Here is a 13,949-nt window from a genome sequence, read left to right as displayed (position 1 = left end):
AAAATTCCATTTCAAACGGCAGAAATTAATATGTAAGCGCCTAGGGCTATATCTAGATTAGGCGCATAAAAATGATCACAATAATAATAATAATAATAATAATAATAATAATTACACCCCCGGTATAGGGGTGTGTATAGGTTCCACTGGATGTGTTTGTTTGTTTGTGTGTTTGTGTGTTTGTGTTCGCATATAGATCTCAAGAATGAACGGACCGATCGTCACCAAACTTGGTGAACAGGTTCTATACATTCCTGAGACGGTCCTTACAAAAATTGGGACCAGTCAAACACACGGTTAGGGAGTTATTGGTGGATTAAGATTAAGAGTGACATATTAATGGTCAAAGGGAAATAACCTTCTCAGTTGGTGGCAGTGAGAATGGTTATTTCCCTTTGACCAACGGGGGTGTTTTTCCTACCTCAACGTACCCTTTCGCGATGGACCCTGTGTTTGACTTCTGACTTTTGACTTCTGACTTTTGACTTCGGGGGTGTTTTTCCTACCTCGGAGGAATTTCTGTTTTCACTGTTTTGCCATTTCTCTTGACAACATTTCTTCTTCCAAATATTTTGGCAAAACCAAGTAGTCCGCTTGCTTAGATCTGCCCATGTTTTGTTAGATCTGATATTGGGGGAACAGTTTGTTTGTTTGTTTGTTTGCTTAACGCCCTCTATATATATAAGTCCACAAAATCAAAACCGTCCATCAGATTATTATGAAAATCAGGTTTTAAACGTATTATCTCGGTGGGTGGATCTAGATAATCATCACTTTTGAGACATTTTATCTCTCGGAAGTAGCTTCAGTGGACTTACTCGGTTTTGTTAACACACGACAAATATGCTATATGCATCATTTGCTTGAGTTAGCAAGCATTTAAAGACATCAGACACCGTGTGACCCCCCTCCCACCCCCCCCCCCAAAAAAAAAAAAAAAAAAAAAAAAAAAAAAAACACTAACAACCAAAAACACGACTTTGCTACTATTTTGCCTGAATAATTGCAGGATGTATTGATACAAGTGTAAACAAATTATGAGTATGATGACATACATTTTTTTTTTATCACACTGAACCACACTTTTCCATCCATTGATTAATTGGAGCATGCGAACCACAGAGGTTGCAGAGGTTGCCTGTGCACAGCAGATGACACAAACAGACAGGGTTGACTGTTCCGACGAGGCTGCGCAAACAAGTTGCATTGCCCGTACTGATGAGACTACACAAACTACTGCAGACAAAGAAATCAACGTTGAACCAGGAGAGCGAACAGGTGAGAGGCTCCGCTCACATTATGTAACTTCAGCAGGAACGACGACGCACTGCAGCTAGCTTATCCCAGCCCGCTACACGTTGCATGAAAGGAAAACAGGCCAAGTACTCGTCATAATCACTATCGCGGCATAAATAATAGGCCATGCGTCGTCTGTGCCGCTGAAACAGGTATATTCTGCCCATAAGTAATATGTAGACGTAATCAGGTAAAGGGTCGAGTGTCTGGGCTCAAGTACTGTATCTCTGATGGTTTAAAATAAGTGTAAATACCATCATTTCAAAGCACGTTGTAAATCACTGTGTATTTGCCAATTAAGGTTCTTTACATGAGATTAGAGCATCTTTGGGCTTGACCCCATGCGAAAATTATAAATTCTGGATTCTGCCTGTGTTGTTGTTGTTGTTGTAATTGTTGCGAAATTAGTTGTGTAACTTCTGTGTGTGGGTGCGTTTGTGTGTGTGTGTGTGTGTGTGTGTGTGTGTGTGTGTGTGTGTGTGTGTGTGTGTGTGTGTGTGTGTTACAACAACAGGGCATCGGCCTGAAGCCAAGAACAAAAATGACTGGCAGGGACCATATGTGACTCACATCAATAAAGCTGGGACAGTCATCATACAGGGAGGCGCATCACAAGTAGTTGACGATAACGGTAAGACATGACAGCTTTATCCTGATTTTAGCCCTACTTTTGTTTACGTTTTTCCCCCCATACATTTCTTTGATGACGTCATATCCAACCTGTTACAAGTTGGAGGAAGCTAGCACTATCGCGACTTCATTTTTCAACAAAATTGATTGAAATGTTGTTCAACCATCTTTGAGTCAGTCCGTACTTTGGGATTCCATTTCAGTTAAAGGCACAGTAAGCCTCCCGTAAACCATCACAGATACTGTCAGGCTTTTACACACAATACAAACACCCTTTTATTTAAACACTCACGGCTTGAGAACATCCTACCCAATAAACATGCCAGAACTGGGCCATTGATGGCGTTTTGATGGCAATGCCAGTTGCCAGAACTACTGCGATCAATGGCACATTGATGGCCCAATGCTGGCATATTACCCATATGCAAGCCAGCATTTTGCCATCAAAAAACCAGAATTTTGCCAGCAAAAAGCCATCATTTATTTGCTGGCTTATTGATGGCTTGCCATCAAAAAAACAGAATTTTGCCAGCCTTTTGTCAGCATTTTGCCAGAATGTTGCCAGCATTTATCCAGCATTTTGCCGGTTTTTAGGTCCATATAAAACCCCGCATTTTCCCATATATTTTCCGTTATTGGCACTTTACCTGCTGAAATTACCGGGCCAATTGTGGCCCGGCAAAATGCCATATTTCTGCCATTACCATCGCCAGCAAAATGCCAATAAGTTACAGTAAATATACCAATACCACTGATTCTGGTAGCATGACGGCTCTATTCATGTACTCTACCTGCACAGTCTTGTTAGCCCATAGATGGTTGTTGAAAGTCTATAAATATGCTTTGTTTTGTCATTTTTACTGTGAATGTAATAATAATGACATAAAACAGCACATCTATGGACTTTTCAACCCATGCTGGCGGCAAAACGTGCGCAAATAAAGCAAAGGTCAATGCCGTCAAGCTGTACATTAGCAATACATATGCGTAATTGTCAAATTCATCAGTAAAATGCAATTGAAATGCTAATCACATTTGTCGTGTAACTTATCTGGCAAGTAAAGGCAGTGGTTTTGACAGAATATCGTCATCAACGCAGTTATAGCGGGCACAACAACAATACAGTAATATAGATTAAAAAACAAATGTAAAGCTTCCAAACAGCAACGACTCATTCTCGAAGCATTACAGAAACGTACGCTTTGTTTTCAGTTGCTCATTGTTTTATTTTATTTGTACAGCGTTCCGAATTTCACACTCGAAACATGATGACCAAAGGCAGGAATGTTTCTTGTTCACTTTCCAGTAAACTTCCGTAGGATTGTCTTGATTCTGTCATTTCTCTGTTCGCATCCGCAACGTTGAGATAACGCTTCTTTTCTTTGTCCTGGCGTCGTAGCCTACGGTAAGTCTGTTTGTGAAGCAATTGAAACTCTTAAGTCCTCCTACCGCTCACCTTCTGAAACATGAAAGCAATCGAGTTTTGTTGGTTTTAATTCATTATTCCATATCACACACACACACACACACACACACACACACACACACACACACACACACACACACTCAAACAAACACAAGCATACACGCACGCATGCAAGCAAACCAACACTCGCACGCACGCACGCACGCACGCACGCACACACACACACACACACACATACACACACACACACACACGCACATACACACACACTCAAACAAACACAAGCATACACGCACGCATGCAAGCAAACCAGCACTCGCACACACACACACACACACACACACACACACACACACACTCACACACACACACACACACACACACACACACACACACACACACACACACACACACACACACACAGGCATTCTCACAGAGAGGACGACTTGTAATCAATAATATTTTCTGAACTGACTCAAACGCCAAGCAGAAGAAAGGGGTCAACGGGAATACACATTCTTTAAAAATTGCTCGCTCTTTACGTAGGGCACCTAGAATGTTCCCGTTTGGTGAGCGTTCAAATGGAAGGGTGTTTGTACTGTGTATGAAGCCTGACAGTATCTGTGATGGTTTACGGGAGGCGCACTGTGCCTTTAAGGAGCTTAAAATGCAATTCACCAGCTTGTACATTATGAATGGGATTAAGATGGATTTTTGCAAACAGATTTAAAAATGACTGCATTGTATTCTTTTAGATCTCATGAATCCAACTCTGTATGTGTATGTTTCGCAATGTTCACCCGATATAATACCCTTTTCTTTGGAAAATATGCACATCGGAGCCACGATTCGCCGCCGATTGCTGGCAGTGATCGCTAAGTACATGTTTTTTTTCTAGATTCACGTGACCCCAAGCCAAACCCACGCGACCTCCGTCAAAACACGTTTTCAGCGATTACTGCGGGCCAGCGATCATTGCCACAACAAATCGTGAACTCCGATTTGCATTTGTTTAAAGAAAAGGGTATCATATTAAGCGCACACTTCATAACATACACATCGGAGTGAGTTATTCGTCGCGATCGCAGGTTAAAGCCGCGGTCGTCAGCATGCTCCTTGCTCCGACTCTCTTTGAAAAGCTTACATCAGTAACAGGGGCTCTTCCACTACCACACCGCGTGAAAATCGTGACAGGGTCATTTCCCAATAACTCCTCAGCAAAGGATAGCTGTATTGGGTTATTCACATAGCCCAAACTTGTACGTGCTTGAATTTCTTGACCTAACCTGAAAGCGTTATTTCTTTTTGTCCGGGCACTTTGTTACAGAGAGATCGGAGCAACTGAGAAGAGAAGTCAAAACAGCGGATGAATTGAAAGGGTTGAGGACGCAGTTGACTGAGTTGATGACAGAGTTTAAACAATCACGAGCTGAAGGTAGCACGCCCCAAAGCCTTTCAGGTAATACTCAATCTTTGGATCCAGAAGAAGTGAGAATTCGACTTGACAGGGAATTTTCAGTTTTGAAGTCGCAGATAAGCGGTCTTCTGGATGAACTGTCCACCCTTGAGAATAAACTGAGAGAAGAAAGACAGCAACTTGAAGTTTCAACAAAACAACAAAAACAGGTATGTAAACACACACTCATACACACACACACACACACACACACACACACACACACACACACACACACACACACACACACACACACACACACACACACACACACACACACACACACACACACACACTCGAAAACACACACTCGAAAATGCATACATACATACATACATACATACATACATACATACATACATACATACATACATACATACATACATACATACATACATACATACATACATACATACATACATACACATATACCCCGCGCGCGTAGGCAGGTACGCACGCATGCATGCACGCACGAACGCACATAGTTATACAAATACTATTCTCGGAGAACTGACATCGATTTGGACCAATTTTGTTCTTCCAATTTGACTCATGTTGTTCTAACGAGTTCTATTTAAACCTTTACAGCAGTAAATTATCTCTAGCAAATAATGACATTATTTGGTTATTCCACGGAAAACTAGAAATGCCGCGGGTGAAAAAAATGTGTTTCCGTGGAATAACCGAATGTTGTCTTTATTTGCCGAAGCATCGGTTTTTTTCTGAATTCATAAACTAAAGTGAAGAATGTTCCTATCAAGCGGAACTGTTGTTTAAATGCGAAAAAGGTTCAACTATTTTTTTCCGCGGAATCTTTTACCTGAGAAATTGAAGCACGTGTACGTGTTCCCCCTTTGCTGAGAGATAGACTTGTATAATCTGCTTGCATTTCAACAGGAACAAAGCAGTGATGACGAACTGACCACTGACTGTGAGTATGACTTGTGTGAATTAGACAAACTGAGCGGGGATATCTTGCCTTTCATTCCCAAAGATTCTGTCAGGTTGCAGTTTATGTACCCTTTGAGGCAACAGGCGCAAAAGTAAGATGTTCTCGAGACTGAATCTTGGGGAATTATAGCAGGACGGTGGTCGTCGTGTCGATGAAAGAACCAATCAGCAGCACAGGGCTGTTGTCCTTGAAGCAAACTGACCGGTGAAGTTGCCTCCCCGTTAGCATAGCTTTGCGCTAGGTCACAGCAAAACAGGGGCACTGTTTCAAATTATACTAGTCACTAGTTGACACGGTGACAGCTCTTTAAGTAGCTCAGATAAATTAAGGAAAAAAACAAGATAAAAGTAATTTATATTAAAACGCACAAACCTCTTTGCCTAAATCACGGAGTGAAGACGAAGATGCGTTCGTTAAACTAGCTGTTTTAACGACTAAGTTTTCAATGGGCGGAGCCGGCCGGTCTTGCCCGTGTTATATAGTGCTAAAAAAAAACAAGGGCATTTCCACGACCGAACACTCGGCAACGTTAGCTTTTTATGATCGGTGGCCAAGGTTAGTATATGCCAAAGGACGCACGCATGCGGATTCGGCGAAAGTGCAAATACTAGCCATATAATTCTTACGACAAATACTGCAAAAATGTGCAAAAATCGCTTATTAGCCATGTGCATGGCTTGATTCTTTTAGTGTGACTGAATTCTGACGGCACGGGCCCACCACCGTCAACGACACACCACCGCTCCCATGTCTCTCTATTTTTTCTCAAGAGTTATTACTGAGGTATATTTCTACTGCAATATAAACTGGTCGTTTAAAGCAAGATATGCTGTCGCAAAAGGGCAAGGACAGCAAGTAGAGCATTTGAGATTTTCACCTCTTTTTTTTACATGAACATGTATTCAAACTTGCGCCGGATCTTATGTGCAAAAATGTTGCTTTTAGATGTTATAGTTAATCGAGAAGATATCAGGTAAGTCCAGGTATCACCTGCTTCTCCGGAACCTCAAGGCAAAAGAAATCAGTTCCACTCGTTTTTGTCTTGGTTGACTGCACACCCATTCTAAACAATGATGTGCAAGTAATAATAATAATCATAATCATAATAATAGAACATGTGTATAGCAGAATGTAATGGTGACTGAAGAATCAATGTGGAAAAATAAGAAAAGAAGTCGGTGATGAGTTGATTCTTTACTGAAAACAAAAAACAAACATGACGTTTCGGATCATAGATCCTTCGACAGATCAAAAAAAAGGTGAATGAAAATACGTCACAGCAAAAAACACGTCAAAAAAACGTCATTAATCTCTCTCGCAAAAAACGTCATACACACACAAGTCTTACGTCATACGTAGCGCGCAAAACGTCATTACTCTCTCCTGCTATAGACGTCATAAACACACAAGTCTTACGTAATACGTCACGCTCGCTTGCTCTCTCTCTCTCTCTCTCTCTCTCTCTCTCTCTCTCTCTCTCTCTCTCTCTCTCTCTCTCTCTCTCTCTCTCTCTCTCTCTCTCTCTCTCTCTCTCTCCTGGGATGTCTTTGACGAGGGTTGTCACTACTCTCTGATGTTGAGACCAAGAGGCTTTGTTGTTCCTAGCCTCATGATCAAGTTTGTCTCCAGAAATTTGCGATGCACAACATCGGTGTGGTTCTGCCACACAGCAGCGATGGACATGTGCTGCAGATGATGAAAGTTACTGTTGAAATGGTTTCCCACTGGGGTGTCCGTTTGGCACCTAACCGCTCTCACATGTTCCTCCAGTCTTTCAGCCAGTGTACGGTAGGTTTCACCAACGTACATTTTGTTGCACTGACTGCATGTGATGATGTACACCACGTTGGTGGACTGACAGGTAAAGCTTGATCTGATCGTGAATGAGTTACCACTTGGTCCGTTGAATGTGGTGGTGGTGGTGTTGAGGAAAGGACAAGCTTTGCATTTGGGCTTCAGACAGCATCTGTTTCCAGGTGTTTGTCCACTGGAAGGTTGGAAGCTGGAATGAACCAACTGGTCACGGAGACTGGTGTCTTTCAGATACGCTACCAGTGGGGGTTTAGCAAAGACATCTTTCAGTTTGGAGTCTCTCTGCAGGATTGCAAAGTTATCCAACAGAATGTTTTTGACAATAATGTTGTGTGGATGGTACACCAGTGTCAAGATGGTTCTGTCCTGGGACTGGTCTTTTGCTGTGGTTTCTAGGGCTTTGCGTTGAGGAACGTGTTTAGCTCTAGACATGGCTTCAGTGACAATGTTATCTGGGTATCCACGATTTTTTATGAAAGACACCATCCTTTGTATGACGTTTTTTGCGAGAGAGATTAATGACGTTTTTTTGACGTGCTTTTTGCTGTGACGTATTTTCATTCACTTTTTTTTGATCTGTCGAAGGATCTATGATCCGAAACGTCATGTTTGTTTTTTGTTTTCAGTAAAGAATCAACTCATCACCGACTTCTTTTCTTATTCATGTGTATAGCGCTTTCCACAGCTCAAATAGCTCTACAGGTTCCATCAAACAACATTTTTTTTTTTAAACAAAAAAACAATTTACATCAATAATGTCCTGATAATGCATACATACTTGCATGGTAATACGAAGAAGCAAATAGTTTAATAGTTCACCACTGTATGCACAGTCAAGCACGCAAACAGACATATACAACAGATTGATAGTCGCCAACTGAACTGGCACGGCACCGATTATACTGATATTGTGTTATTTTTAAAAGAGCTGTCCTTCTTGTGTACTTTTGAATGTAAGGTACGTCTTAACTTCAACATTCCTTTGATATGTTTCGGAATTCATCTGTCTTAAGTTAATGTAAAACATACATAACAGGCCAACGACAACATTTTATTTTTGCACAGAAATAATTATGCATTCTAAAAGGTAACCATTAGCGTTGGTAATGTTTATTCCAGCACTTGCATCCGATTGGATGCTGTTTACATAATAATACCATCTGTGATGTGTGCCTCGACTCGTTTCAGGTCGGACAATAACAATAGGAACAGGGACGGACAGCCGAGAGCCGTGGATCACATCAATGGTGGTGGACGTTGAGTCTGGCAGAGTTTACATGGTTGACAACTACAACGACAAAATCCTTATCCTTACTCTCTCTTCACTGCAAGTCGTCTATGAAAAAAATCTTCGTCTCAAGCCTTGGGTTGTGGCTTTGCTTTCAGACCAGCACGTGCTGGTAGTGACGTCATTTCACGAGAAGCGTATGGTTTTAATTGACATCGAGGACAGCAATACTCCTGTGAAGGAGGTCAAAACGCTACGACGTTACCTGGGTGTTGCGGCGGGAAGTGATGGCAACTTAGTAGTCAGCTGCATTCAAGATGGAGATGGAGAAGCAAGCGTTGACATCATCACGCTAGAGGGAAAGCCGGTACGAACGGTGCTGTCAGCTAGCCAAGCCCTGCCCGAATTGAAGAGGCCGCGTTACCTCTGTGTTCAGGGATCAAAAGCTTTCGTTTCAGACAGTAAGAGTGACTGTGTGTTTTGCTTAGACCTGGACCAGGGCCGATTGACGGACACTCTAACACACCCTCAGCTTAAAAAGCCGTTTCAGGTTTGCACTGACAGTGCTGGCAACCTGTACGTGGTCAGTTCAAGAGGAGTTTGTGTCCTGAAGAAAATGACGAATGCTTTGGCGTTTGAGCCACGGGTGGATGTGAGGCACCAGGCGCTGGTGGACCTTGAGACACCGCGGTGCGTCAGCGTGACGGACACTCAGCTGCTGGTCAGCTGGGAAATGTCGATTGGTGGACCACGTTATTCCGTGCTGAAGGTCTATAATTTCACTTAAGCCCGTCCTTAATGGAGCACGAAGTCGGCTTGGCAAATCTACGCGAAGTCTTTATACCGAAAACCTGTGTACTTTGTACCCTACTTCGCTTCGCAAGTTTTGACATGCGAAGCCACGCCGTAGCTCAGCGACGAAGTTTTTCTTTTTGTCAGAAGAGTGATTTTTGATTCAAGATGGACGTAGAAATCACATTTAAAACCGAGCATGCTGACAGAAGTTTAATTAAGGAACGAATTCTCATTCCGGAAGTTTCGTGAAGTGAGCTACGCAAAGTCGACTTCGTTCAAAAGCTTACAGTAATGTGACCCTCCACCACGAAATGAGTCGCATGTCACCTTTGCATGATTTTCATATTTTTACATTTTCCCACAGAGTTTTGTATGCTCTATCCAGTGGTGAAAACCGTTTTAGAAAAAAGCGAAAACTGTTTGAGTTATAAGCCTGTGACTAAGGTGACCCTCACACTGTTACCATACACTCCCCGGACCTATATTAAGCCTAGCGCAGAACCGCGCGTGGTGACATGCGACTCATTTCGTGGTGGAGGGTCCCAGTTGAGGACAGGCTTTAAGGCCGAGGTGGCACGGAATGTTGGTCAACAAACGTGTCGTGGGTTCTCAGCATGTTTAGGTACTTTCAGCACCATAGTACCATTGTGCGATCAAATGTTGGCATCAGCTTCTTCTTCTTTGTTATAACATTGACCGGGAGTCGGGACGATGTCATGTTGTGTGTGTGTGTGTGTGTGTGTGTGTGTGTGTGTGTGTGTGTGTGTGTGTGTGTGTGTGTGTGCGTGTGTGTGTAGAGCAATTCAAGGAAAACAATCAAACAGATCTTTATGAAACTTTACATGAAAGTTCTCCCAGGAAATACCCCAACAATTGTTTCCCTTCTGTTCGATAAATGTATTTGATGGCTGCATATCCGGGTTTTACATTGTATTTAGTATCTTCTCCTACATCCAAACATATATAGAAATGTCAAGTACTCAATACAAATTACTCAGACCACCACCACCATCTCTCTCTCTCTCTCTCTCTCTCTCTCTCTCTCTCTCTCTCTCTCTCTCTCTCTCTCTCTCTCTCTCTCTCTCTCTCTCTCTCTCCTTCTTACACCCCTTACCTGTTCGCAAACCTTAACCCATATGAATGTATGTTAAATGTATGTTTATTGTATATACGTGGCAATGTATATTTGTAAACTTGTCTTTATATAAAATAAAATATATATAAAAAAAATTGGTTTATTTATTAACTGTATTGCCAGACCCACCCGAAGACGTTTTACGAGAAGTGAATGCAGCCTTTTATTCCTTCCTGTGGAATGGTAAACCTGCAAAGATTCGGCATGATGTCGTTTGCAGCCCCCATTGCAATGGCGGTCTGAATATGATTGACATTTACACTTTTGTGGCATCAGTAAAGATAAATTGGATTCGCAGATTAAAGATGTTTGAATTTGATGTTAAAAAGCTTATTTTTGATATGATACCTGAAATGAAAGACATATTTAAAGTGGGTGCCGAGTATGTAAATGTGTTAATGAAACGATGTGGTAACAGTTTTTGGAAGGACGTTTTGAAACATTATAAGAAATGCTGTTCCTTAAGCGAGGTAATTAATGTGAATGATTTTGTTTCTGAGTGTATACATTACAATTTGAACATTATACGAGACCACGGTACAATAGTAAATAAGGAATGGATTGAAAATGATGTAGTGTTTGTCCATCAGTTGCTACATCTAAATGGAAATTTCTTTACCTTTGCAGAATTTAGGTTACATTTTCATTTTGTTCAAACTAATTTTTTATTCTATGAGGGAGTGATTAAGTCCTTACGAAAATATCAGAGAAAAGTAAAAATTGATTCGTTGAATGGTTTTCAGATTAGGGATTATAAACCCTGGCAGATTATTTGTAGAGGCAAACAGGCAATTAAAGAAGTCTTTTTGAAATCAAAATTTGATGATAACCCTGCAGGCATGAACAGATGGAATATGTATTTTTACAACCTGAACTGGAAACAGATTTTTGATAAGTGTTTTAAAACAACTAAGGACACACAGTTAAGATGGTTCCAGACCAGATTGCTTCACCGCATTCTTGGTGTTGCTAGCCGGTTATTTGTTCAAAAGATTCTTGACAGTCCCCTGTGTGCCTTTTGTAAAATTGAAAATGAAACAATTTCCTATATATTTTGGTACTGCCCGCTTAGTCGGACATTTTGGACTGATTTGGAAGATTTGTTAAACAGAAGTGGTATTTACCGCGCAAATGTTCATTTTACAGAAGAATTTATTTTGTTTGGGTGTATGAACAATGTTAAGGTAGATGTGGTTTTGGATTTTATCATTTTGTTTGCAAAGTTTTATATTTATAAGAGTAAGTTACAAGAGACAAGGCCACTGTTAGAAATATTTTTAAGAAATTTGAAATACAGATTTGAAATAGAAAAATATTCCAGTTTCAATTCTGGTAACATTACCAAATTTGTAGAATTATGGTCCCCATATGAAGAGTTGGTTAGGTAGTACGCTAGGTTGTGCAGAGATGTGATGATTTGCGTATATATATATATGTGTTTTTGCTTTGATTTTTGTTTGTTTGTTTGTTTTTTTGGTTTTTTTTATTTGACGGTATTATCAACTGACTGTATTATTATTAAGCAGGTAATACGTCCATAATTGTCAAGTATTGTAATCTACATGTTATGTTAATTAAGCTCCGGCCTTACTTGTATGCGAACGGATGTTATATGTCCGTCTGTCTGTTATGTCCTAATGTTGCATATAAATTATATATGTCTTGTATACTTGCCATTTACATGTTTATTACAAAAGTTGATGGATGAATGATGATACATTGTAGACGGATGCATGTTAATGATTAAAAGCCCCACAATGATGTGCTTGGCAAGACAAACAAAACAAAAACAAAAAAATGTCATGTTTTTTTTTCTTTTGAAAATGAGATCACAGTAAAAAGAAATAGGTACTACGTTTGCATGCTTCGCGGAGACTAACGGGACCCGCCTCCCTCTTCGGCTATTAAGTTGTAGATTTTCGGTCTCGGTGATGACTGATTTTAAGTGTTGATCTTTTATTTTATTTTATTTATTTATCTTATGCAATTTATATCGCGCGCATATCTCAACCACGGATTCAAGGCGCAGGGATTTATTTATGCCGTGTGAGATCGAATTTTTTACACAATATATCACGCATTCACATCGGCCAGCAAACCTCAAGCCTATTAGGGCGAGCATTCACCTTTCACGGCCTATTATTCCAAGTTTCAGGTCCCCATATTGACTAATTTTCTGATATCGCTTCACACGACTTGTTTTTTCATTTAACGACCAAATGAAGATTTCGTTATTAGATTTGTTATGAAAAACGTAAATTTGCGCCAAAAATAAAACAACTCTGACAATGAAATAAGAAACACGATATCAAAACAACACAATCAAAAGTATGTTAACTATTAGAATCACATTGTTTGATTATTAGACATGCTTCTTATATATATATAGTCATTTAGCTTGAAGAATAAAGTTTGGGAAAAAACCTACCCTAGGAAACAGAACCTGAATGGCGTGCAACCACTCAGGTTTTATTGCATACACATTAATCATCAGTTCTCTATTTTAATCATAGTAATAACAATAATGATAACAATAATACTAATAATACTTATAACTATAATTACAGCGCGCACTACTGAAATCTGAGCCCTTCGCATTTAATGTTTTAACTATATGACTAAACAAAACCCATTATATTATAATATCTAGCAAAATAATAGAACAATAAACTTTACACTCGAGCATGTGCAGTAGTCCTGAGACATTATGTGCAACATCAACGTCTGTTCTTTTCGTGCAGCTAGTCTTGTGTACACACACACACACACACACGCACACGCACACACACACACACACACACATACCTAAAGTGTGGATGGTTACCTAAGAGGCGGCACTGGGTGGAGTGCCTTTCTAGTGCACTTGCACTACAACAGCACTGGGTGCAGTACTCGCTCCGGCATCGAAGAATTTTGCACTAAAAAATGCACAAAATTTGACCTATTTCGTCGCCTATAGAGGACGGAAAGAATGTCATTTTGAACATTGTTATGACATTCTTTCCGTCAAAAAAGTCAATTTAACGGTGTTAAATGAAGCGACCATCCACACAATTAGGTTGCCATCCAGAGTTTAGGTTGCCATCCACGTGTGGATGGTTGCCTTATGGTGATTTAGGCAACCAAACCTGTGGAAACGGGGGTACACACACACACACACACACACACACACACACACAAATAAACGCTTGAAACGACTGGAATTATCTTTCTGATGCT

The 13,949-nt window shown here is 40.6% G+C and overlaps 1 protein-coding gene across 1 annotated transcript in view; it reads left to right on the top strand.

The window, feature by feature from the left end:
• LOC138951493 (uncharacterized) overlaps positions 1–10,692 on the top strand; it is a 14,157-nt gene extending 3,465 nt beyond the window's left edge. Inside the window, exons 3-7 of the mRNA XM_070323097.1 lie at positions 1,123–1,278; positions 1,811–1,927; positions 4,680–4,978; positions 5,706–5,739; positions 8,761–10,692. Coding sequence (XP_070179198.1) covers positions 1,123–1,278; positions 1,811–1,927; positions 4,680–4,978; positions 5,706–5,739; positions 8,761–9,587 — 1,433 coding nt within the window. The 3' untranslated portion in view covers positions 9,588–10,692. The remainder of the gene's footprint in view (positions 1–1,122; positions 1,279–1,810; positions 1,928–4,679; positions 4,979–5,705; positions 5,740–8,760) is intronic.
• The last annotated feature ends 3,257 nt before the right edge of the window (positions 10,693–13,949 follow it).

This window comes from Littorina saxatilis, linkage group LG16 (assembly GCF_037325665.1).
Source record: "Littorina saxatilis isolate snail1 linkage group LG16, US_GU_Lsax_2.0, whole genome shotgun sequence".
Taxonomy (NCBI): domain Eukaryota; kingdom Metazoa; phylum Mollusca; class Gastropoda; order Littorinimorpha; family Littorinidae; genus Littorina; species Littorina saxatilis.
This window is presented reverse-complemented; position numbering and strand designations above follow the sequence as displayed.